Source organism: Trachemys scripta, chromosome 4 (genome assembly GCF_013100865.1).
Source record: "Trachemys scripta elegans isolate TJP31775 chromosome 4, CAS_Tse_1.0, whole genome shotgun sequence".
Lineage (NCBI taxonomy): Eukaryota > Metazoa > Chordata > Testudines > Emydidae > Trachemys > Trachemys scripta.
The window spans coordinates 75,068,178-75,094,555 of NC_048301.1; the positions used below are offsets into that span (position 1 = coordinate 75,068,178).

Consider the following 26,378-nt stretch of genomic DNA (forward strand, 5'->3'; position numbering starts at 1 on the left):
ATGTAAAGCTTAAAAGCACATTCTTGAACCTCATATGACCTTGGAGTTGTTCCTAAAAACAATTCCACAGAATCAGAGAAGTTAGAGAAAGAAAAGATCTATTAAATCTTAATGCACACCTGAGGACAGTGTGGCATCATTCCCTATAGTAGATTCACCAGTGCTATTTTACAGAAGCCACACAGTCCCATTGATACAACCCAGCAAGGGATTGAACTCATGCAATGACACTAAGGCCTGGTCTACATTGGGGGGGGGGGGAGGGGGACAGGCAGGAGTGAGGGAGGAATCGATCTAAGTTACGCAACTTCAGTTACGTTATTCACGTAACTGAAGTCGACGTTCTTAGATCTACTCACCGCGGTGTCTTCACTGCAGCGAGTCGACTGCTGCCGCTCCCCCATTGACTCCGCCTGCGCGTCTCGCGCTGATGCAGTACAGGAGTCGCCGGGAGCGTGCTTGGGGATCGATTTATCGCGTCTAGACTAGACGCGATAAATCAACGCCCATTGGATTGATTGTTGCCTGCCGATCCCGCGGATAGTATAGATATACCCTAACTCAGAGTTTCTAAAGCTCTGGGGAGTATTCAGACTTACAGCAGAAATTCTCTCCTGTATGAATCCTCCTGCCCCCATCATGCAGTTGCACCACAACACAGCACTGCAGATCGTCAAGTCACTTGTCTACCATTGTTCTTGATGTTTTCCTATAAGTTAGTCAGGACAGTGGCAGGAGATGGGCCCAGCATGAGGTGGAAATGTTTTGTGTTGCAAGGGAAAGGAAGAATTTACAACGGGAATCCCTCCCCCACCCCACAAAAAAAGAGTAGGTAGCATGATGGTAACAGGGCAGCCGTGCAGCCCAGAATCTCAGCCTGCCACAACCACGTACTGTAGCTAGTATGCTGAAAAGCATTACACCAACAAGGAACGTCAGAAGTACTGAGCTTGCTCAGTTTTCCATATGCTGCTGGCCTTTCATGTCATGTGTTTAGCTGTGTCAATGACCAATTAACCTTGAATTCAAAACCAATGGGATGCTAGGAAGTGCCCAGAACATTTGGCAGAAGACAAGTGGTTAATAGAAAAGAGGAAGAAAACAGGCTGCAGCATGGAGATTTAGAAATATGGTGCAGACAACTGGGCTCTGTACCTGCTCTGGGAGTCAGGGCTGGGCAAGGACAGAGGCATCATTTGTTTTGGAAAATAAGGTTTGGCTCTGACACAGTAACGCCTTTGCCAAAATTCCCCTAACAGGGACAGTGCCAAATGCCTTCAGCTCTGTGAAAACAGTTACTGCGTCTTCAAGCAACAGACACAGAATTCAAAATCCCAGAGTGAGAATGCACCCCTGGGAACCAGCCATTTAACATGCCCTCTGAAAAGCAAACAACCAAAATCTCCACCACCTTCTTGACCGCACTCAGTGAGTGGAGAAGGGCTTTATAATAATGAAACTGAGCTGCTTATTGGAAAAGATTCCAGAAATGTCTAGAAAATTGAATCAACTTTCAGAAATCTCCATTTCTGATATTTATGTTGAGTGAGCCATGCTTATGCTAATGTCTCTCGATCTCATAAGACTCAGCCTTGTCTATTACATGGTAGCTCTTGTCCCCTCAGAGAATTCTGTGGTGTGCTTGCTACTTTGTTTTACTTGTGCTCTACACACTTTTTTGCATATGCTTGTTCCCAAACAGTTTTCTCTGTCACTCATGAACACGGCATACACTGAAAATCAGATACAAATACTTATTCATATTTTGCAATGGATGGTGTTTTTTCATCTGAGGATATCATGGCATCTAAGAGAGGTCAGGGCTACTATTCCTATTTTACAACCAGTGAAAGTGAGAAACAAAGTGGTGCAGTGATTTGCCCAAGACCAGCATCAGTTGCAGAGCCCAAAATAAAACCCAGGAGTCCTGACTCCCCATCTCCTCCTCTAACCATAACTAAGGTAAAGATTCTGTCATGGCTATTTTTAGTAAAAAAGTCAGGGACAGGTCATGGGCAATAAACAAAAATTCACTGAAGCCCACAAACTGTCCCTGACTTTTACCAAAAATACCCCGGGGGAGAAGGGGAGAGAAGAGAGCTAACCGAACACTGCAGGGGCTTGGAGCTGCTCCAGCCCCACCGCTGCTCCTGCGACAGGGCCTGACTGCTGCTGCTCCAGTCCCAGGGGGGCTGACCCAACCCCAGCTGCTGCTCCAGTCCCAGGGGACTGCGGTTCCAGTGGTCCTGGGGCTGGTAGCGCCTTCAGCCCTGCCCCAGAAGTAGTCATGGAGGTCCTGGAGAAATCACAGAATCCATAACCTCTGTGACAGAATCGTAGCCTTACTCATTTTGCCAAAGGTTATGGTTATCTCAAACATCTCCAATTCCTCTATTTTTAACACTCAACTCAGATCTCCTATTTGGCTTCACTATCAAGAGTTTTGGCATCGACCTTGACCTTTGACTTCGCTTCTACACTCAAGTTCGTTGATCTATCATCAGCTCTGCAATACTGCCCAGGTACTCCATTGCCTCAACACCATGTCTGCTGAACTCCTCATTGCCTTCACTATTGGGGTTTCCTTCTCTACAGCCTCCCCAGTTCTGCAGACTCCTGCAGAATACTGCTCTTTGCCCTCTCACCCATACAATCACATCATCCCATCCTCACATAACTCCACTGGTGTCCCATTCGCTTCAGGATACAGTTAAAATGACCTACATTTAAAAACGTCTTCATAGTCCTTCTCCAGCTGACCTCACAGACTGCCTATCTAGTCATGTCTAGTATGCCCATGAACAAGTATCATGCCTCGAGGAGGGTTTCTCTCTTCCTCTCTCCTTTCCCCAGCTGCCACAACCTCCTCTCTGTCCTAAGTCTTGCCAATACTGGTGCAAGAAGCCTTTTCCTCTGCAGCTCTTGGCATCTTGGAACATCATTTCCTGCATCTCTCCTCTATATTGACTATCCCCTTTCAAATCCCATCTGAAAAATTTATTTTCCCCACTGTCAATTACACTTATTTTCTCTCTTATTCTACTCTGACAGTTCCAGGCTCCTCCTGCTATTACATCAATCTGTGGTAGTCAGGACACCAGGGGTTAATTCCTCTGCTCTTTCCAAAGAGAACTATGAGATCTTTAACTTTAGTCAGGACACCACTCACACATATACTGGAAGGACCTTGCTTTAATATCTCACTCGAAGCTTGTTTGTTATAAAAACAAAGTTTTGGTATCAACACTTTCAGAACATCACGAACGTTCTGCAATTATCTAACATACGCACACATCACGCACACCCCAGCCATCAGTTTCCTTGGTTACAGACTGAGATATAGTCTGCCAACTGGCTTTTGTAGTTCCCTTCACAGCTCACGTTGCAGTTAGCAGGGTAACTGCACCAGAATAATCCTTATAGCACACTGAAGGCTCTCTGCAGCAAGACAGCTCTGAGGGGGCAGGGGAGCCTGGTAAACCCTCAGTGAAACACCCTCCAGGAAGTCCTTTAACCCTTTTCATTAAGATTTATGATCAATTTCAGGGGGAGCTTGATTAGATAAGCATGTGTCAGAAAGATGTATCCAAACGAGACACACAATCAAGAAATACAAAAGCAAGGACTGAAGAGGTTATGGGTTTGGTATGGGGAGTGAGCTGAACATATTAATTCATGCAGCAGTATGTGCTGTCTTAAATCACAGGGTGGGCACGGATTCCAAAACAAAGCACTCACTTGCTGTCTCTGTGCAGGGAGAAACTGCAACAGAAAAAAAAAGAAGAAAAAAAAAAAAGGACAGTGGCAAGGGCGGTTTCTTCAAATTATTGGACCTACAACTAGAAGACAAAAGTGGCTAGTTCACGTCACAATGGTCTTCGTATTGCCAAGCAGGACACAGAGGCTTCAAGGCAGAGACAAAGCATCACACACAAAGCCACAAAACTGTCCCATTTCTAAACCAATGGAAAGCAACACAGAATTTTTTTAAAAGATCCTGAAAACGTAGTCAGGGCTAAAACAAAATTTGTTTCCATGCCAAGCCCCCGTAACAGTCCTGATGGGAAATTTGGTTCCGAAATGCACCCCCCCCCTTTTTTTTTTAAAATTATGAGCACTGGGTAGAATCTGAATGAGATAGTCTTCCCTCCCCACAGAGTTCACTCTTGTATTAGCAGAAATCAAACTCCTCTTCAGTCTATTACATAACTGACACTGTTCACACAGTACAGCTTCCGCTGGAGGGAGAGCCATAAGTGGGCAAACGCGTTTGCCCTCCAGCAAATGAGGGAAAACAAACAAAGAATACTACTTGCATCTACTCTACTTTTAATTTCTTGTCAGAGAGAAAACTAAATTGTGAAGGAAAGAATAATTCATGGAGGTAAGTGGTAAAGGGGATGTAATGCAACATGGATTTATCAGACAGATCATGCCATATTAACTCAATTTCTTTCTGAGAAAATAACTTTTTTAGATAAGGAAAGATTTATTGTACCTGAACTTCAGTAATGTTTGACATGGTACCACATGGGAAACCATTAGTTACATTAAGGAAGATGGTACTCAGTATAAGAAATGTAATGTGGATAAGGAAACAGCTAAAGAGCAAAAGGCAATGAGTAGTGCTGAAAGGGGAACTACTGGACTGGAAGGAAATTACTAGTGGAATTCCTCAAGGATCAGTCTTGGGACCAATCTTACCCATTATCTTTATTAATGACTTTGGCACAAAAAGTAGGAGTGCGCTAACGAAATTTGCTGATACCACCAAGTTGGGATGAATCATCAATACAGAGGAGGATCGAAATATTATATGGAAAGATCTGGATGACTTAAGACTGGAGTACAGAAACAGGATGTAATTCAAGAGTACCTAGTTCACGATCACGTACATAGGATCTAATAAGAATCTGCTACAACCTAAGCGCTCATCAGCTGGAAATGACAGGAGGAGAAAGACCTGGGTATGTGGGTTGATCTCAGGATGATGAGCCACCAATGTGATGTAACTGTGAAAAAGGCGTATGTGATCCTAGGAAGTATCAGGCAAGGCACTACCAGTATAGATAGAGAAGCATTAATGCCACTGGACAGGGCACAAGGTAAGACCTCATCTGGAATAGCGTGTACAATTCTGATCACCCATGCTAAAGAAAGATGAATTCAAACTGGAACAGATGCAGAGAAGAGCTACTAAGATGATCAGGGGAATGGAGGGCCTATCTTATGAGGAGAGACTGGAAGAACTTAGCTTATTTAGCGGAAAGAAGACTGAGTGGGGATATGATTAGTCTCTATAAATACACCAGGGGCTAAATACCATGGAGTGTGAAGAGCTATTTAGGGTAAAGGAGAACATTGGCACAAAAACAAATGGATATAAACTGGCCATGAACAAATTCAGGCTGGAAATTAGAAGATTTCTAACTATCAGAGGGGTGAGATTGTGGAATACCCTCCCAATAGGAGTTCCAGGGTCAAACAACTTAATTTTAAGAGAGCTGGACAAGTTTATAAGTGCAACTATATGATGGTGTCACTTGTGAGGGTAAAGGGCAAGGCTCAGCAGCCCTTAGGGTATGTCTACACCCAGCCGCTAATTCGGCGGCTGGCAATCGAAGTTCTGGGTTCGACTTATCGCGTCTTGTCTGGACGCGATAAGTCGAACCAGGAAGTGCTCGCCGTTGACTGCGGTACTCCAGCTAGACGAGAGGAGTACCACGGAGTCGACGGGGGAGCCTGCCTGCCGCGTGTGGACTGAGGTAAGTTCGAACTAAGGTACTTCGAACTTCAGCTATGTTATTCACGTAGCTGAAGTTGCGTACCTTAGTTCGATTTGGGGGTTTAGTGTAGACCAAGCCTTAGACTCTGGAAGAAATTCTCCCCCAGGTCAGATTGGCAGTTACCTTGGGGTGGGTTTCACCTTCCTACGTAGCATATGGGTACAGGTCACTTGCCAGGATTCTCAATTATTTCCTTGCCATTGCTGAGACCTCGGGCACTGGTGTGCCTTGGTTCTTAAAACTGTCTGCCTATGGCTCAAAGCAGTCTAGTTGTCTGTGGACTATTATACTTTGATTATTTTCAGTTGCTGAGTTTTGTGTGCGGGTTCTGAGTGGTGTTGGAGGCCTGTGATATGCAGGTGATAAGACTACATGAGTTAGTAGTGCCTTTTGTCCTTAAAACTCTATGACTCTAGGAACATGTCACCATGTGACAGTTCTTCAGTGGCCCATATGAAAAGAACTGAAGGGTCCCAGTTTCTAGCTGACAAATGTCAACTTCACAATAAATCACTTTTTAGATCATTGGTGTCCTTGACAGCTGTCTCAGAAGAGAGGTAAACACTGAATGCATCAGAGGCTAAGCCACTACCTCCTAATGATTTGAGACACACCGGTGGAGCAGCATGGGAAACACTTGCACTGCTACTAATTATGTTGTATCTGTTAAGTTAATGAAAACTTGGGCTAGCAATCTAGCACCTTTCAGCAGCACTATTTTACCATCTCAGTAGCTTACACTGTTTTGCAGCCCTCACGTTGTGTGTGTGCGCGCGCGCAACAGAGAGGGGCTGCTTTTATTTTTTCCCTCTATCAAGGCAAGTCTCTACCTTAATATGCCATGTACCATAATGTATTTACATGGCACCTTTCATCCCAAAGGGTTCCAAAGCCATTTATACAGAGTACACACAAATATTACTTCACCCAAAAGTGAAATGAAGCCACCTCAGAAGTGGCAGCATTTGCAGATGATACAAAACTGCTCAAGATAGTTAAGTCCAAAGCAGACCATGAAGAATTACAAAGGGACCGCACAGAACTGGGTGAATGAGCAACAAAATGGCAGATAAAATTCAATGTTGATAAATGCAAAGTAATGCACATTGGAAAACGTAATCCCAACTATACATATAAAATGATGGGGTCTAATTTAGCTGTTACCACTCAAAAACAGGATCTTGGAGTCACTGTGGATAGTTCTCTGAAAACATCCACTCAATGTGCAGCGACAGTCAAAAAAAGGCTAACAGAATGTTGGGAATCATTAGGAAAGAGATAGATAATAAGACAGAAAATATCGTATTGCCTCTATATAAATCCATGGCATGCCCATATCTTGAATTGTGTGTGCAGATCTGGTTGCCCCATCTCAAAAAAAGATATTGGAATTGGAAAAGGGCAACAAAAATGATTTAAGGGTATGGAATGGTTGCCGTATGAGGAGAGATTAGTAAGACTGGGACTTTTCAGCTTGGAAAAGAGACGACTAAAGGGGGATATTGAAGTCTATAAAATCATGACTGGTTTGGAGAAAGTAAATAAGGAAGTGTTATTTACTCATTCTGATAACACAAGAACTAGGGGTCACCAAATGAAATTAATAGGCAGAAGGTTTAAAACAAACAAAAGGAAGTATTTCTTCACATACCACACAGTCAACCTGTGGAACTCATTGCCAGGGGATGTTGTGAAGGCCAAGGCTATTACAGAGTTCAAAAAAGAACTAGATAAGTTCATGGAGGATAGGTCCATCAATGGCTATTAGTCAGGATGGGCAGAGATGCAAAGCCATGCTCTGAAGTGTCCCTAGCCTCTGTTTGCCAGAAGCTGGGAATGGGCGACAGGAAATGGATCACTTGATGATTACCTGTTCTGTTCATTCCCTCTGGGGCAACTGGCATTGGCCATTGTTGGAAGACAGGATACTGGGCTAGATGGACCATTGGTCTGACCCAATATGGCCATTTTTACGTTCTTATGAAATCCAGTAGCAGTTTCTCGAAGCACAGAAACATTACATGAGTTAAAGCATGAACAGGAGACTATCCAATTGAAAATGGAGGTGGAATTTCAGGTTGGCAGAACATAATCTAAGTTCCAATAACCAGGACACGAGGTTAACATCTGTATTACCTTCCATTCTGACAGCCCTATTTTGGACGCAAAAATCAGGAAGCAAAATATAAAGAGGCACATTGGGCTTTGAAATCCCTGAACCAAATAATAAATTACTAGAATCTCCTAATACCCCTTCAGTAGAAGCTCAGCTCAAAAATATAAGCACCTACAGAACACTTGGATATTTGATTTTTGGAGGGAAGTGATTTATTTATTTATCCACCCCTCGGAAGGGCTTCAGGATTAACTCTGGATAACCTGAAGTTCTAATACTAGCAGATGATAAACTAGATAGCTTGAAAGCCTGTGACAACTATTAATCTGAATTCTCCTTCCCCTTCCTAAACTATGTTCACTGACCCGTAACTTTTTTGTGTACAGAGCAGCAATCAGACTCCAAATGCCTAAAGTCAAGTTTATATCTTTACAAGAAAATAGGGATAGCACATTAAAATATGACAATCACGTCTTGATGGTACATTTTGAAAGGCTATAATTTCCATCAGACTCCTGCAATTCTTGCTCGACTGAGCTTCTGGCGTCAGAGGAAGCTCAAAGGGAAATTGCAAAGCTAGTCAAAATATCACAGCTTTTAGAATTTGAAAAGAATATGCATCATGTGCTGTATAAGATGTTAAACTTGATTACCATTCAGGCACATGATACTGTTTACAGAAACTCATTCAAAGGTTATCTTGGGTCTGGGGATTACACTTTAGAACATTCTATTGAGTACTTCCTGTTTAGCCAACCCAAGAGCCTCCAAAAGACATCTCCATTAAATGCAAAATAGAACTAGAGAAAGAATTTTAAAAGGCGTCACCTGTCTAGCTTAGACAATATAAAACCACAGACATATGTAGTAAACATATAACAAACATTATACCTATATAATGAATAATTTTAGTGCATGAACTACTCTTTGAACAGGTCTATTTCTCCTCTATAGTAGATGTTATCATAGCAGATGAGGCTGCCATTTTAATGGAAGAGACAAGGTAGGCGCGATACTATCTTTTATTGGATGAACTTCTGTTGGTATAAGAAAAACTTTCAAGCTTCACAGAGCTCTTCTTCAGGTCTGGAAAAGGTAACTAGAATGTCACAACTAAACACAAGGTGGGACCGATTGTTAAGCATAAGGGGTTAACACAGGTTGTAAGAAATCACTTAAAATGAAGTGGGCAATTAACACCTTTGCTGTCAAAGATTTGCAAACTTTACAGACAAAGAAGGATTAGCAATAGTATCAATTGTGAGCCATAGTACCAGTTGCCCTTTTGAGACCATGGTTTGCATCAGCTTTCATCGATAAAGCAGTGGAGGTGTACCCACAACAATGCTCCTCCCACTGATTTAACTCCCCTGCTATGCCGACAAAATAAAATCGCCTCGACAAGCCACATAGAGCTTTTTGCGATGCCCCCCAGTGTAGACCGCGTTTTTGCTTTTGTCACCCTAATTGGCCTCCAGGATGTGTCCCACAATGCCCATCACGACCGCTCTGGTCAGCAGTTTGAACTCCGCTGCCTTGCAGGTACACAGGCATGCCCCTCTTCCCTGCTTAAAGGCCTGTGCATTTTTGAAATTCGTCTTCTTGCTTACCTGGCATGGACTGTTCACATACCATCTTTCCACCTGACCACGTGAGCTTTCCGCAAGAGAAATTCTCACATGGAATACACGGGAGCTGTTGGATCTGCTGGGTCTGTGGGGCGAGAAGGCTGCGCAGTCACAGCTTCGCTCAAGCTGTAGGAACTTTGATATCTATGGGCAGATTGCTCATGGCATGCAGGAGAAGGGACATGAAAGCGACAGGCAACAATGCTATGCTAAGATCAAGGAGCTGAGGCAGGGGTACCAGAAGGCAAGGGATGCCAGCTCTGCACCAGAGTGATGGCTGAAGACATGCTGTGTCTATGAGGAGCTGCACGCCATCCTTAGCAGTGACCCCATCGCCAAGATCCCCATGGATACTTTGGGGCAACTGGAAGCAGCAGCCAGCGGAGTCAACCCCGAGGACAAAGTGGTGGATGAGAAAGTGGAATTGGAGGAGGATGTGGGACATGTGACAAGGTCATTGATGGTGTGGCAACCCCAGGCCTATTTTTGACTCTGGAGGTGTCTAGCCAGTCCCAACACTTTGGCTCCGGCACTCATGAAGTAGGAAAGGCAAGCGCTGGTAAGCAGGCATTTTGCTTTGATATTGCACAGTGATAGGAGACTGAGGTCTCATTTATTTTGTTATATGGTAAAGGAGGGATAAGGGATAGAAATTAACAACAGAGCCTATGCAGCTACATAGTGGGGGCCCGGCAGAAAAGTTTGTTAATTTACACTGGGATGTCCCGGGGAATCCTCCATAGAGATCTCTAGGACACTTTTGTGTAGATACTCTGCAATCCTCTGCCAAAGATTCCTTGGCAGAGCTGCCTTGTTTCTGCCCTCGCTATAGGAAACTTTGCCGCACCAACTGGCAATTATTACTGCAGGGACCAAAGCGACAGGCAGGTGAGCAGCATACAGACCCAGTCTGAAGCCGCATGCATGCAGGAGCTGCACCCTTGCATCCTGGGTTACCCTCAGGAGTGAGATATCAGGTTCGATTACTCCAGCCTGTGAAAAAGGGTGCCAATATTCATAATACTCTCCCCAGGTGAGTACAGTATGTACAGTGAGTACTTTGCAAACCACTCAGACCCTTTGTCCCTCTTTGCCCATTCCCAACCTCCACCCCCCAACAAACACACCATATTTGGGACTCTCACTGAGCTGTGTGCTAGCGAAGGGACAGTGAGAAAGAGGTGTATGTTACTTTTGTGATCAATGGCTTTGAGTGCACACTCAACACCTCTCTATTCACTGTTTCTTTAGCTTCTGAAAATGTGCCCTTGAGAACCAACCCCTACACACTGGCACAGTGCTTCTGTCAGATAAGGAGGCAAACCACAAGAAGGAGATTTTTAGAGTAGTGCTGCAGTCAACACATGCAGCACACAGCGAAACAAGAGCGTGGGAGGAGACAATTAATGAAAAACTCAGGCTAGATAGCCTGGAAAGGAGATATGGACAGGAGCAGATGATAAAGCTACTGGGAGGGACAGAGAGAGATGCTCAAGTCCCTCATACTGCTGCAGTCTGAGCACATCTATGCATGACTCCCCCTGCAGCCAAAGCAGAATGGCATTCCATGCCCTCCCCAAACTCCCCCAACACATTTCTTGCATTTTCCCGTTCCATCACAGCACTCTTTGCAATCCACCCCTAGAGACTGGTTTCGTGATGAAAGCTGGAGTTACACACACAGCTGTTAGAGCTTGAACCAAGAGACTGCTCCTCATTGCCATCTCCAGTTTTCAAAAAGAAAAAAAAAAAAAAGTGTTTTATCCTTTTATTAAAGTCTAGGATTTGTGGCATGCACATGGTAGTTGCTGCTAAAATTCAAAGTGGCTATAGGCAGGATAGGCTCCCTTCCATTAAAGGCTCAGAAAGCAAGCATTACAGGGGCCATTTAAGGCGGCAAGTAAACACTGCCTGACCGAATACATCACATAAAGACACATTACTGGTGCTCATTGTCAAAATGCTCCTTCAGAGCCTCCCTGATTCTAACAGCCACTTGGTTGAGCTCCTCTAATTGCTCTGGTATTTGGCTGCTCAAAATCTGCAGCCAGCCGATCCACCTCAGAGCTCCACCCCTAGGGAAACTTTGCCCTCTTCACTTCGCAAACATTATGCAGAGCACAGCAAGCTGCTATGACCATCAGAATATTTGCCTCATTGAAGTCTAAACTGCCAAAAAGGCAGTGCCACCGACCTTGTAATCAGCTACAGGCACATTCAATGGTCATTCGGCACCTCCTGGGCCTGTATTGAAATGCTCCTTGTTGCTGTCTAGGTTCCCAGTGTAAGGCTTCATGAGCCACAGAAGCAAGGGGTAGGAAGGGTCTCCAAGGATTACTATGGGCATTTCCACATCCCCCATTGGAATCTTCTAGTCTGGAAAAAGTCCCAGCGTGCAGCTTTCTATACAGTCGAGTGTTTATAAAGGTGTGTGTGTTATGAACTTTCCTTGGTCAACCCACATTGATGTCAGTGAAATGGCCCCAGTGAGCCACCAGCACCTGCAAGACCATGGAGAAGTAGCCCTTTCCATTGATGTACTCTGTCACAAAATGGCTGGGGTCAAAATTGGGATATCGCCCCGCTGAAGTTAGGGAATCCCATTGCTGCGAAGCCATCGATTATTTCCTGCATGTTACCCAGAGTCACAGTCCTTCGTAACAGGAGGCGATTAATGCCCTGCACATTTGTATCACTGCAACCCCCACAGTGGACCTTCCAACTCAAAACTGATTCGAGACTGACCAGTAGCAGTCTGGATTTGCAAGCTTCCACACAGCGATTGCTACTCGCTTTTCCACTGAGAGGGTGGCTCTCATTCTGGTGTCTTTGCACCACAGGACAGGGGTGAACTCCACACAGAGTTCAAGGACAGTGGCTTTGGCATCTGAAAGTTCTGCAGCCACTACTCGTCATCCCATATCTGCATCACGATGTGATCCCATTATTCAGTGCTTGTTTCCCAAGCCCAGTACAGACGGTCCACCATGTGCAGCTGCTCCGTGAATGCCAGAAGCAATCATGAATTGTTTCTTTCCATTGCACATAGCAGGGCAGGCACCACAGATTCACTTTCCGTTTTCCAGCTCATGTAATACTGCAGGACCAGCCACACTGTTCATAATGCTCACCACCAGACTGGTCAGCAGTTCAGGATCCATGCTTTCAGGCAGAGATGGCGGGCACACAGTTTACCAGGGTTGTTCAAAAAAGGCAAAAAACGAAGTTGGTAGCCCATGGAATGATAGGATGGAAAGAACTGCATCATGGGATGGCGAACATGCCCCCATCATGCACTGAGATCCATCCTCAGATCTCCCAGTGGCAGAGGGTGGCAAGCTGCACAATGGGATAGCAATCCACAATGCAACGTTCTGTCGATGCAAGAGCACCGACTGTGGATGCGCTCCGCCACATTGTGTGGATCTGCACAACCCGATGTAATTAAAGCGGCATATGGTTGTCAACATAACTTAAATCGACTTAACTCAGTGTCTAGCAGAATTAGGAATTTAAGTTCTCATGCTCAACTTTTAAAGATGTGGTGCAGGTGATTCCTTTGAGGATGAGGACTGACAGGTCAGATATGGAGTGATCCCTTTGTGAAAAGTGTTCACCCACAGGTGCACAACTTGCACAATACCACCAGGCTGAGGAGGATCCCTGACAGCCTCCCACAACACATTCTCCTCTGCTTGCGAAGAACATATTCTGACACAAGACCTGCTCTCGAGAGGCAGAGTAGGCCCAGCAGGTTACAGTGCTTTGCCATTCATGGGATCCTCCTTAACCCCAAATGAACAAAAAGGAAGTTTTCCTACTGCACGTCTTACTTTAAAAACCCCCCAAATCTTCCTCCTCCTAACTTGACTTGATTTTATTTCTCTAGCAGAGGTTGACTTACACCTTTACACTGTTTTTCAGTTATCTGAATGCAAATTAAAGTAACCCAAACTTTTCTTTTTACAGCTGGAAACATGTCTTTGTTTCATACACAAACCAGCTGAACTGAATTTCTCTGAAATTTTCCAAGAGTACAGATGTTTAAGCGGAGATCAAATATGGAAAGCTATGCCTAAATGAAACTAAGGCGTTATAGTGAAGATTCCTTTGCAATATTAACTCTAGCATTCACTGATGCAAATACTATAATCGAGAGAGACAGAGAAGAATGCTCTCCTATTACAACGTTTATATTCCGGCTCCAACCCCTCTGAGAACACAGCCAAACTTGATACCACTCAAAATCCCTAGCCCCAATAGATCATCACCATGCCAGAAAAGCTCCATAGCAAATCTCATGGAGACATATTGACAAGGAGCAGAAAAAGCAGAGGGTGTTAGGAAGATACTGTGATCTGCTTCTAAGATGTAAACAGTTCCAGTATGTTTCCAGCAACTGATGTTGCCAGGAATGTCACACTTTCAAAGCAAAGGAATACTCTTTCTTTACAAACTAAGATTCAGGAGCCTTGGGATAGGAATATTGAGGAAAGGAATGAGTGGCCCTCAGGGATCTCTCTATTAGAGAAATCATACTTTGCTCCACGCTGCATTGTATAAGAAATTGTTCTATCAAGTTAAAGGCAACAGTCAAACTTGTATGGAGTGGGCGTGATTCTCTCCTTTCCCCATAGTGAACAAATTTCCAGAAGCTGAGAATGAATAGAAAGCTTCCCCAGAGGCTATGTACATTTAGTATGCTTCTTTCAAGTCCTAAGGGAAAACTGCACTGTTCACACTGAATTACAGTGAACTTCACTAAACCCTGACCCTCCCAAAAGAAATATTCCCTGCATCTAGTCAATCCTGCCACCAACTAAAGCTCCCAAAGGAGTCTCTTGTTGACTTCACCTGTAATCAGAACATTACACACTAATATGGCCACTGGTGCGTGTGACTCCCCTGTTTTGGAATCAGAGAAATACTGAACTGAGGGAGAGAGGAGTGGGGAAAATTAGTACACCTCTACCTCGATAGAACGCTGTCCTCGGGAGCCAAAAAAAATCTTACCGTGTTATATCAAACTTGCTTTGATCCGCCAGAGTGCGCAGCCCCGCCCACCCGAGCACTGCTTTACTGTGTTATATCAGAATTCGTGTTATATCAGGTTGCGTTATATCGGGGTAGAGGTGTATGAAATGTGACTCGTAATTTACTCCTCCCAAGCAGAATCCAGTTGTGAACTTGACTGCTTGCAACAAAATTGTCCATGCAGACTACCAAAGTGCAGCTTTTAATAGCCCCTGTACTTATTATATGAAGAGGTTTTTCCTGATAGTTTAGTAGTTTTCTACATTGCTTTTTGTATCAATGTATTCAAAGCCAACAGCAACATACAAGACAGCAACTTCCATCCCAAAGTGCTTGCAAACTATATAAAACCACTCCACCCACCACTGAAATACAGAAGCAATTTAACATTACACAATAATAGCACATAACAGTTTAGGAGAGACAGGGAGGAAGAAGGCGGCAGAATATAACTGCCCAAAGCCCAAATACAGTCAGCTCAGGATACTGGACTGATTCGTTACTTTTACCAGGGAATCTTCTATGACCACAAATGGTCAAGAGCTCAGGTTTGCAACTCATGAGGAAGTTAGCCCTTCTGAAAGCACAGCATTCCCAACACAGCTGGGTCAGCCTTGACTCAGAAGGGAGAGTGTTACCTACTTAATCATCAATACCATTTCCTGCAGAATCACGGGGAGTCCAAGGAGATGCCCACCCAAGTAATGGCCTGGCTCAGACTCTGCTTAATTTGAGAGGTATGATGAGGCAGTTTGGCATCACAGAGAAAGAAATTAAATTGCTCTCCTCCTTCTTGCCCCCACCCATTATCTCTCACTACTCACTCATGCACCTGAGCCAGGGAGTGGCCATTGGTAAGAGGTCTTTTTATGTACTGGACATCCACTGGAGCTGCTCTTTACCCCACATACCTTATAGTTAGGCATCACTTAACTGGTGACAAAAACAGTAGTTCAGTAAGTCTGCGTGTTTACACCCTGCAAGAACCCCCTTCTAATTTTATGTGCCCACTTCTTGCAGGGGCGTCTCCTGACATTGCTCTAGCTCAGTGGTTCTCAACCAGGGGTACATGTACCCCTGGGGGTATGCAGAGGTCTTCCAGAGGGTACATCAATTCATCCAGATGTTTGCCTACTTTTACAGCAGGATACATAAAAAGCACTAGCAACGTTACAAACTAAAATTTCATACAATGACTTGTTTACACTGCTCTATATACTATACCTGAAATGTAAGTACAATATTTATATTCCATTTGATTTATTTTATAATTATATGGTAAAAATGAGAAAGTAACCAATTTTTCAGTAATAGTGGGCTGTGACACTTATGTATTTTTATGTCTGATTTTTGTAAGCAAGTATTTTTTAAGTAAGGTGAAACTTGGGGTACACAAGACAAATCAGACTCCTGAAAGGGGTACACTAGACTGGAAAGGTTGAGAACCACTGCTCTAGCTAACTTGGAAGGTCTTTACCATCACTGCAGGAATCCTCAAAATGTAATTTCACTGTAGTGAGATGTTCCTGTGCATTGTTAAACAACTGTTTCATTCCAATTCAGAATGGCCGCATTTCAGAGATAGGTGAAGTGATTCATGTATTTACTGTGTACAGTTTATGGTGTGTTTTGGAGTCATTTTGAGTGGGACATAATACATTGGAAAGCAGATACAGTGTCCTCCCCTTTTGGGGATCTTGCATTTCACAGTAATGTAGTATTACTAGTGATGGGAACCTCACACTGCTATCTAGATCCCAAGACTTGAGAAAATGAGAATGAGGGGGAGAGTAAGAAAACACTCACAGGTGGGGGTTTCTTCCTCATCTCAAAGATTCGGGTGGCACCAAGGCTGAGCGAAGCAATGACAGGGTTTCTCCCCAATGATGGCTCATCATCACTGTGCCAGTCGACACTGTCCTTCTCGTTTCGGTACAGATTGCAGAGCAGAGAGTTGAAAGCGTGACCGGTGGCCTTTTCGATGTGCTCCTTCAGCATGATCAGCAGAGGATGCCACTGCAATCAGCACAGCAAAGTGGTCATAGGGAGAAGAGCAGGAGGTGAGGTAGATGCACTGGAGAAAGTGCCAGTACAGAAGGGGAAAAGTTTCAGCGTATCAGAGAGGCGAAGCAAAGGCAAAATCACTGGGATTAGAAGGGGTACAAGGCCCACAATATTTTTGCATAATAAACGTGAAGCCAACTGACCCTATGCCTCTCCTAAACAGTTAGTACATGCTTCCAGTGCAGCAGAAGTGCAGCCCTTCTGCTCTGTGTGGTCATGTTAGCACTGAGTCATTGCTATTTCATCACCAAGGCCATGCTGCCATTCTGCCTCGCATGGCTATCTGGCCTTTCATAGCCTTGTGGCTGTTCCAGCCCTCCTGGTTAACTATGAGAATGAAATCTGCTTAAGGGGCCCAGGGATAAACATTATGGCTGCTAACTGAGATGATGACTAAAGAACACTGAACGGCAATCTTCTATGACCACAAATGGTCAAGACCTCAGTTTTGCAACTCATGAGGAAGTCAGCCCTTCTGGAACCAGTGGCTAACTGGCACATGAAGCCTGGAGTTGTTCACCAGGAATACATGGTGAGTGCTGGCATAACATTGCCACTCTGTGTCCCTGCATTCCTTGCCCTAATAGTACTGCTTAATGAGTCCAGCTCACCTTCTGTGTTTTGATTTTAATGTTCTAACAGTTTATGCTAGAAAGTGATTCAAGACATAACTGGATCTCAAGCTCCATGAACTACAGCCATTGTATTGTTAACATATTTCTGTGCCCAGTCTCTATAGCAATTCTACAGATTCTATTGTAATTGCTTCCAATGCATCATGGGTATTTAATAATGATTTTACACATTTATATCATGCCTTTCATTTGAGGATCTCATAGTGCTTTTAGCCAGTATTTAAGTTTCTAGCCCCAATGTGAGATATGTCAGAATCATTACCCCATTATATAAGTGGAAACACTGAGGCACATGGGGTTAAGGGATTTATTCAAGGTTGCCCAGCAAGTCAGTGGCAGAGGACAGAATAGAACCCAGGAGACTCAGCTCCCAGTCTCCTCCATGTTCACCCAGGGTCCGTTTGTCTACTGGCTCTGGCATTAGAACCTAATCACAACATTCTTATCTAGCCTACGTATTTCTAGTTCAGTCACCAGCTCAATACCTAGGTGCCATGTGAATGATTATCTATGAAAATAGCTTGTAGTTCAGGGAGATTATTGCATTGAAGTGTCACATTTAACAAGTGGGCTGCCTGAAGAGAAAACCATTGGATCTCCAGGATTACACAGTTTGTGAGGAATATGAAATGAACTGACAGGGAAGGGCTTACGAGGAATTACCAGCACCACTTTTTAGTAACTGCCTGATCATTACTGGATTTCTTTGATTTCCACTCTGACAATATTCCTACTGGCAACCTCATCAGATAGAAATGTAGATGCGAATGTGTGATTCAATAGGAACTCCACTGTAAATGAGCAGTAACTGAAGTCCTCTTGTTATGAAAGGTTACCAGGTTACCAAATATTTCACTGCTTACAAGGAAACATTTTTCTAATATCATGATTCACACAACCATAAGCACTTATTGCACTTGGGAGGGTTTCAAGTTCCTATTATCCCCACACTTCTTTAAAAAAAAAAAAAGTGAGGGGTGATGCTTCTGCTACAAATCAAACTTTCAGGGTCTGATACTGGGGTGTGGCTAAGCTATGCTCTAAACCTCTATCCCTCTACCTGAATCCTGAGGTTGCTTTAAGATACACTGGTGGTAATGGTCCCGTTCTGCCAGGCAGGGATCGCTAGAGCTATGCAGACTTTATGCCACATGGGGATTCCTTCACACCAGGGAAATTCCCAGCTGCAAAGGAGTCAGAAAAGGGGAGGGGAGAGAGAGAGAGAGAGCGCGAGAGAGAGATAATCAGACTGACAGTCCTGAAGACTGAGGGTCTTTGCCTTTCCATAGAAGAAGTACATCACACACAGTGGTAGGCAAGTTTTCTTCATACTAACCCACCACCTTGCCTCATCTCTAACCTCATACTAACCCCGCACCAACTGGTAATAGCTTTCACTGCTTAGCTATTCTGAGCTGGATTTGAACAACCAATCTGCAGGTGAAAGGCTCCATATGGCAATGCCAACCTCCAAAGCCATCCAGACTCCACCACCTCTTTCTAGAAAAACATTTAAATAAAACACTATGTAACTGAATACATCCCAATCCATGGGCTGTCTGTATTTTTCCATTCTAAATTACACAGCCTTTACTAAAGCATTATCATGACTGCCAGACCCTTCCATCTCAGATTGTTTACTCAAGCACTGTGTGCAAAATCCAATTTCCCTCAAATTCTGCTTGGTTGGGACGTATCTTTCCTTGGCAGCAGTGAAGATATCTGGGACTCGACAGAAGTACTTTCTCATGTAACCTAGTTCTCACTAGTTATTCTTAATTTATGGCTTAAAACATGGGAATCTATTGCCATGGAAATGCCAAACAAAGAAACGTCCGGAGACAGTCCAAATGGACAACAGGTTGACAGAGTGTGACTGAGCATGAACAAAAAGTCAACAAGTCACTTAACAAGATTTCTGACCCTTCATAAATAGCAAAATGACGTGGGAAATTATACGGTACAATCTGATCTTGCTAAACATGTGTACTAATCTGATTACACTCAGATACGCAGCGAGAATATGCCTGAATCTGCCTAAAGAAGAATCAAGAAGTGTTTATTTTTAAAGTTTCTTAAAGGGAGTTTATCATCATAAATAATATGATATTGTCTCTGAGGCATAAGAATGGTTAAGAGACATGCCCAAGGTCAGAACTTGGTCAAAAGCAGAACTTGGAATGGAATTTAAGAGTAGTGATTGCTAGTCCACTACCACCAGAAAAGGCTCCTCATCAAAGGGATAAATTATAGAAGTCTGAATACATCCACAAATAATGAAATTCCATAAAGTAGGCATATATTCCATTGACCAACTTTGGTATATCATGAATCAGATCAGATCATAGTGCAAATGTTTGTCTATCTTTTAAAAAGTTATTACTGCAATCTACAAAGAAAAAGCCATCATAAATTAGTACGTACATTAGGATTTGGCTGCATCGTTAACCTGGAGTAAGTGTAAGGAAGTTCCCCATACCAGGAAGTAAGTCTGGGCTCCTTGTAAGATAGATCTAAAGAAAGAACAATAGGAAAACTTTACAAATCAGGTATCAACTGGCTAGGACGTGAAGAGGTGAAAGTGCAAGACTGTCAAGAAGCTTCTTGCAAGTAATGATCAAGAAGCAATAACCTTCTCACCCCAAATTGAAAGGTGGCCCCTAAAAAGTGCTCACCCCTCCATGAAGAGTCTAAATGGTACCCAATGAAGCAAGTAAATTCAGAAATAGGCCTAAAATTCTAATCGTCCCTCTGTGTGGGGTCCATGCCTTGCAGAGGTCTCAGAACCAGACAAAATTTCTCATCTTCTGGGCTACAACAGGTAGGCACGTTGAGGCGAGGTATGGATGGTGAGGCCAACCTTAAGTTTTACCTGTAGCTCCTGGTTGCTTTGCTTTCTGTTAGTTTAAATGCTGCCCAAAAAACATTCACATCAGTTTTAGGGAATGTCTACTGAAAAGAATGGAGCAATGGGAAGGTGGAGCATTGCTGAGGTACGATGTAAGTTGTGTGCAGCTGGGCTGAACCGGTACATTTTGCCAGATATCCCTACTGTGTGGTTTGATCCTAAAACAGGATAAAAACACTTTCAGCATCTTGTGGCAGAATTAGCTTAGTGGTTACTTCACGTGTTCGATAGTTAACTGTTACCATTCTGCACTCCCTTTAGTATGCCTCAATAAAAGACCGTTACCTTTTCCGTACTGGTGTTCTTCGAGATGAGTTGCTCATGTCCATTCCATATTAGATGTGTGCGCTCACCACGTGCACCAGTGCCGGAAGTTTTTCCCTCAGCAGTATGCGCAGGGGACCAGCTCTGGCACCCCCTGAAATGGCGCCCGCATGGCGTGGTATAAGGGGCCCCGCCGGCTCCCCCCACTCTCAGTTCCTTCTTGCCGGAAACTCAGACAGTGGGGAAGGAGGGAAGGTTGTGGAATGGACATGAGCAACACATCTCAAAGAACACTAGTTACGGAAAAGGTAACTGTCTTTCTTCTTCGAGTGCTTGCTCATGTCCATTCCATATTAGGTGACTCCAAAGCAGCACCCTTGGAGGTGGGTAGGAGTTCACGGAGATGTAGATTGCAACACAGCTCTGCTGAACCCAGCATCGTCCCTGGCCTGCTGAGTGATGGCATAATGAGCAGTAAATGTGTGGACAGAGAACCATGTTGTGGCTCTACAGATGTCCTGGATAGGGATGTATGCCAGGAAGGACGCCGAAGATGCCTGCGCTCTCGTCAAGTGGGCTCTGACAACCAGCAGTGGCGGAACCCCCACCAGGTCGTAACAGGTTCTTATGCACAAAGTAATCCAATTGGAAATCCTCTGTGAGGACACTGGACAACCCTTCGTCCTATCCGCTGTAGCGATGAAGGGTTGAGTCGATTTTTGGAAAGGCTTGGTATGTTCTAAGTAAAAAGCCAAAGCCCTTCAGATGTCCAGTGCATGAAGACGCCTCTCTTCACTGGTCTTGTGAGGTTTGGGACAGAACACCAGGAGGAAGATGTCCTGGTTTATATGAAAGGTGGAGACGACCTTTGGCAAGTAGGCCGGGTGGGGCCGCAACTGAACCATATCCTTGTAGAAGACTGTGTATGGTGGTTCTGAGGTCAAGACTTTAAATTTCCAAGACCCTTCTCGCCGACCACACCGCCACCAGGAACACGACCTTCCATGACAGATGGGAAAGGGACCAGGAACCCAGAAGTTCAAAGGGCGGGCCAGTGAGCCTAGAGAGAACCAAACTAAAATCCCACTGCAGGAAGGGAGCCCGCACCTCGGGAAGAGTCTCTCCAGCCTTCTCAAGAATCTGACCATCATGTCATGGGAAAACACCATCTGTCCTTGGATCGGCGGGTGAAAAGCGGATATGGCCGCAAGATGCACTCTAATGGAAGTGTGCTAGGTCCTGGTTCCTTAAATGGAGCAGGTAGTCCAGGACAGCCTGTATGGAGGAAAGCGAGGGAGAGATGTCCTGTTCGGATGTCCAGCGGGAAAACCTCATTCACTTGGCCAGGTAAGTCAGTCTAGTTGAGGGCTTCCTACTTTCCAGGAGGACCCGTTGGACTCCTTCTGAACAGGTCCACTCCTCCGGGTTCAGCCCTGCAGCATCCACGCCGAGAGATTGGGGTGTAAGAACCGACCGTGGTCCTACGACAGCAGGTCCGGTCAGCTGGGCAGGGGCCAGGGCTCATGAGCATGCGAAACCAATTCTGGCGAGGCCACGCCAGGGTGATCATGATAACCCGTGCCTGGTCTCGCTTGATCTTTGCCAGGGCCCTCCTGATGAATGGAATCGGAGGGAACGCGTACATCAGGCTCCCTGACCATGACAGGAGGAAGGCATTGGAGAGGGCAGCTTTGCTCAGATCCTGTTGAGAACAGAACTGGTGACATTTCCTGTTCTGTTTGGTAGCGAACAGTCCACTTGGGGAGTTCCCCCCCTTTGGAAGATCACGCAGGCTACCTTGGTATGGAGCGACTACTCGTGGTGAGAGGAGAAGTCCCTGCTGAGCTGGTCTGCCAGTGTATTCCTGACACCAAGAAAGTGACAAGCTTCCAGTTGGATTTCATGACTGATGCAGAAGTCCCACAGATGGAGTGCCTCCTGATAGAGAGCTGACAAGCGCGCTCCCCCTTGTCTGTTGATGTAAAACATCAAGACTGTGTTGTCTGCCAGGACTCGTACCACCTTGCCCGACAGGTGGGGCAAGAAGACTCTGCACGCCAGCTGGACTGCTCAGAGCTCTTTGACGTTTATGTGTAACCATGCCTCCTCTGGGGACCACATTCCCGGTGTCTGAAGGTTGCCAAGATGTGCCCCCAGCTGAGGCGTCGGACACCAACTCGATGGAGTGAGGAGGGTTGTCAAATGGAACCCCTTTCAGGGGTATCTTGTCGGTCCGCCATTGCAGCGAGGCAAGTATTGCCTGGGAATGGTAACAATCTTCTCCAGGGGGTCTTGGGACTGGAAATAGACAGTCACCAGCCATTGTTGCAGGGGACACATCCGGAGCCTAGCATGGCAGACCACGTAAGTGCATGCTGTCATGTGGCCCAGCAGGCGCAGACAGACCCTGGCTGTAATCAGAGGGAATGCGGAGACTTCCTGTATGAGGTTCACCATCATGTGGAACCTTTCCAGCGGCAGGAACACCTTGGTGCAGGTAGAGTCGAGGACTGCTCTGATTAACTTCATCCTCTGCACTGGCGCGAACGTCGACTTTTTGTCGTTCGGGCCCAGAGAGTGGCACGTGGCTTGAAGCACCGCAACATCCCTTCGGACTTGAGACCCGGAGCCACCCTTGATGAGCCAGTCATTGAGGAACGGGTAGATCTGGATACCCTAGCACCTAAGGTAAGCCGCTACCATCGACATGCACTTGGTAAACACTTTCGGTGCTGTCGCCGGGAGGACTGTAAACTGGTAGTGGTGGGGCCCCACCGTAAACCGGAGGAAGAGTCTGTGTCCTTGAAAGCTCACTATGTGAAAGTATGAGTCCAAGTCGAGGGCGGCATACCAGTCTCCCAGATCCAGAGAGAGGATAATAAAAGCCAGAGAGACCATGTGGAACTTTAGCTTCTGTAGGTACTTTTTGAGGTCTTGCAGGTCCAGGATGGGCCGTAGACCGCCCTTGGCCTTTGGGATTAAAAAAGTACCAGGAATAGAACCCCTTGTTCCTGTACTCAAGAGGAACTTGTTCCACCACACCCAGCTGTAGTAAACCCTTTACCTCCTCTGCGAGGAGACTCGCATGAGAGGGGTCACTGAAGAGCGATGGGGAAGGTGGGTGGGAAGGGGGGACAGAAAGGAACTGGAAGGTATGACCCCATTCCACTGTGTTGAGGACCCAGCAGTCTGAAGTTATAGCAGTCCAAGCTGGAAGGAAAGGGGAAAGGTGGTCGGAGAACACTGGGAAAGATGGATCCAGGGAATAGTCTGGTAGGTCGCCCCCGGGCGCATGCTCAAAACAACTGTTTGGCTCCCTGCTTATTACAGGTCGAGCCCGACTGGGCAGAGGGTGGTGGCAGGTGGCTCAGGCGGCGCTTGTAACCCTTGGCTCATTTATGGGGCTGGTCCTGTCGAGGCTGACTCCCCTGGCCCTGCTGTAGTTTGAACTGCTTATGCGATGGGGCTGGGGTGTAAAGAGCCAGGGTTTTTAGGGTGGTGCGGGAGTCCTTGAGGCCATGCAATTTGCTGTCTGTTTGCTCTGCAAATAGGGCCCTGCCGTCGAAGGGCAGGTCCTGCAATGACTGCTGGGTCTTGGGGGACAACCCTGAGAGAAGCAGCCAAAAGACTCGCTGCATGGAGATAGCAGAAGCCATGGTGTGGGCAGCAGCATCAGATGCTGCCTGGAGGGCCGCCCTGGCTGCAATTGTGCCCTCATTGATGATTGCTTGGAACTCCTTCTTGGAAGTGTCGGGGAGCAACCCTTCGAACTTGGCCATGACTTGCCATATATTGAAGTCATATCGGCCAGGGAGGGCTTGGTGGTTGGCTACTCTCAGCTGAAGACTGGAAGACAAATAAACTTTACATCCGAAAAGATCCATCCTCCTTGAGTCTTTATTTTTGGGGGTTATCCCTGCCTCTCCTTGTGGTTAACTGCCTCAACCACAAGGGAACTGGGGGCAGAGTGGGAATATAAGTACTCATGCCCTTTAGTTGGCACAAAGTACTTATGTATGTCCCTTTTAAAGATGGGTCAGGGAAGTGGGGGTCTGCCACAGGGCATTAGTGATTTTGGAGATCCCTTAATGAAGGGGTAGGGCCACCCTGGCGGGATCCGAGGACATCAAACGGAAGAGTCCTCGGGCTCTCTAATTCCTCTGCCTGAAGCCCCAGGTTAGAAGTGACCCTCTTCAAAAGTTCCTGGTGAGCCCTAGCGTCATCCTGAGGAACTGGGCGAGGGGGCCCAGTCTGGCGCCGACGAGGACGATGCCGGTGCCACAGGAACTTCCACGTCCATTGGTGGTCCAGCAGCTTGCTCCCCTGGGTCCTCCTGAACCTGCAGGGTCTTATCCTTGAAGCCTCGAGCACCGGAAGGGGATGGGATTCTGAAGCTCCCGGCCTCTCTGAGGCTCCCGACACTGATTGGGCAGCCTGTGAAGGCTGGGTGAACCCCCAAGGGTTCCACGGGTACCATAGCACCGGCCACTGCTCTTGGGGCCATGGGGCAGGTTTTGGTGCTGATAGTGTAGTCGGCACCATTGATACTGGGGCTTGTCGTGCAGTCAGAGAACTTTGCTCCGAGATGGAGCTACCAGCCGAGTGGTCAATACTGGTTGACCAAGATTGGCTGAGTGGTGGCTCTTGTCCAACTGGTGCTGGTCGCTGCGGCCTGAAGCTGACCTGTCCAAACGAGACTGTCTTGGTCAGACTCTCGGGGACCAATGGCGTTCGGTGGATCTGCATCGGATACCCAGTGATCCACGCCTCACACTACTTGACCAGTACCGGGACGCCAAATGGGACCAGGAGCTACTACGGGCCAGTTGCTGGGAGATCATGCTGAGTAGGGCAATCTCTTTCTTGGAGACGGGAGGAGACGGCCCGGCGATTGGTGGTCTCTGGTGTCCGATTGGTCCCAGGATTGGTACTGGGCCCTTGGAGACAGTCGGGGTTGGTCCTGGAGTTCTTGCCGGGTAGCACGTGCTTTAGAGGGTCTGCGCCATTCCACTGGTGAGGTGTGCCTCGAGTCCCTCAATCGGTGCCCCCGGTGAGGGGACCAAAGAGGGCTCCGCTGAGCCTGCCTCTCCCATTCTGAGGCATGACAGCTTCAGGCGGGCGAGTGATGGCGGGCTGTCCCTCTCGATGGGGAATGGTGCCGCTGAGGCAGCGACACACATATAGGTCCCAATGCGGGTTTTCCCTGAGACTGGGGTACTGCTGGAGCCGGTGTGGGTGGCACCGGGAGGGTCAGGATCTCCTGAGCCACTTGAAGGGCTTCGGGCGTCAACAGAACCTGAAGCTGGCCTGGGCCTGCACTGCTATCCAGAGTTGCAGGCGAAGTATGGGATGGGCTGCACCGCTCAACCTGAGGCCCAAGTTCCCAATGGGGGTGTTGAACTGCCCGACACAGGTCATGGCTCGCCCCCCAGCCCTCTCCAGTGCCTACTCCATCAGGAGCGCTTTCAGATGGATACCATGCTCCTTCTTCATCCTAGGTTTGAAGGGTTTAGATATGGCACTTGTCACTTATGTGCCCTTCACCTAAGTACCTTAGGCAGCTGGTATGTGGATCACTGATGGGCGTAGGCTGTTTGCAGCGATCGCAGGGCTTAAAGCCAGGGAACCGGGGCATGCCCCATCTCCTGGCTGAGTCCCATTCAGGACTAACGAAGAGTTGAGAACTACGACTAAGGGTAACTAAGAACTACTAACTATATACAACTATATTACAAGTTTTCAAATTTTGCAAGAACTGAGAATGAAAAAATGCTAGCCAAAGCAGCAGAAGTTCCAGCACTGTCAGTGGCAGCAAGAAGGAACTTAGGGTAGGGGGAGCTAGCAGTGCCCCTTATATCGCGCCATGCGGGCACCACTCCAGAGGGCACCAGAGCCGGTCCCCTACAGATATTGCTGAGTGAAAAACTTCCGGCACTGGTACAT

General features: G+C 46.2%; 1 protein-coding gene across 2 annotated transcripts in view; it reads right to left on the reverse strand.

Annotated features, from left to right (window-relative positions):
- The window catches only part of ALKBH3 (alkB homolog 3, alpha-ketoglutarate dependent dioxygenase), a 51,768-nt gene that overhangs the window by 12,013 nt on the left and 13,377 nt on the right, over positions 1-26,378 (reverse strand). For both annotated transcript variants that reach the window (XM_034769628.1, XM_034769629.1), the window contains exons 7-8: positions 19,688-19,776; positions 16,371-16,580 (exon numbers count right to left, since the gene is read on the reverse strand). In XM_034769628.1, the coding sequence (XP_034625519.1) occupies positions 16,371-16,580; positions 19,688-19,776 (299 nt within the window). The remainder of the gene's footprint in view (positions 1-16,370; positions 16,581-19,687; positions 19,777-26,378) is intronic.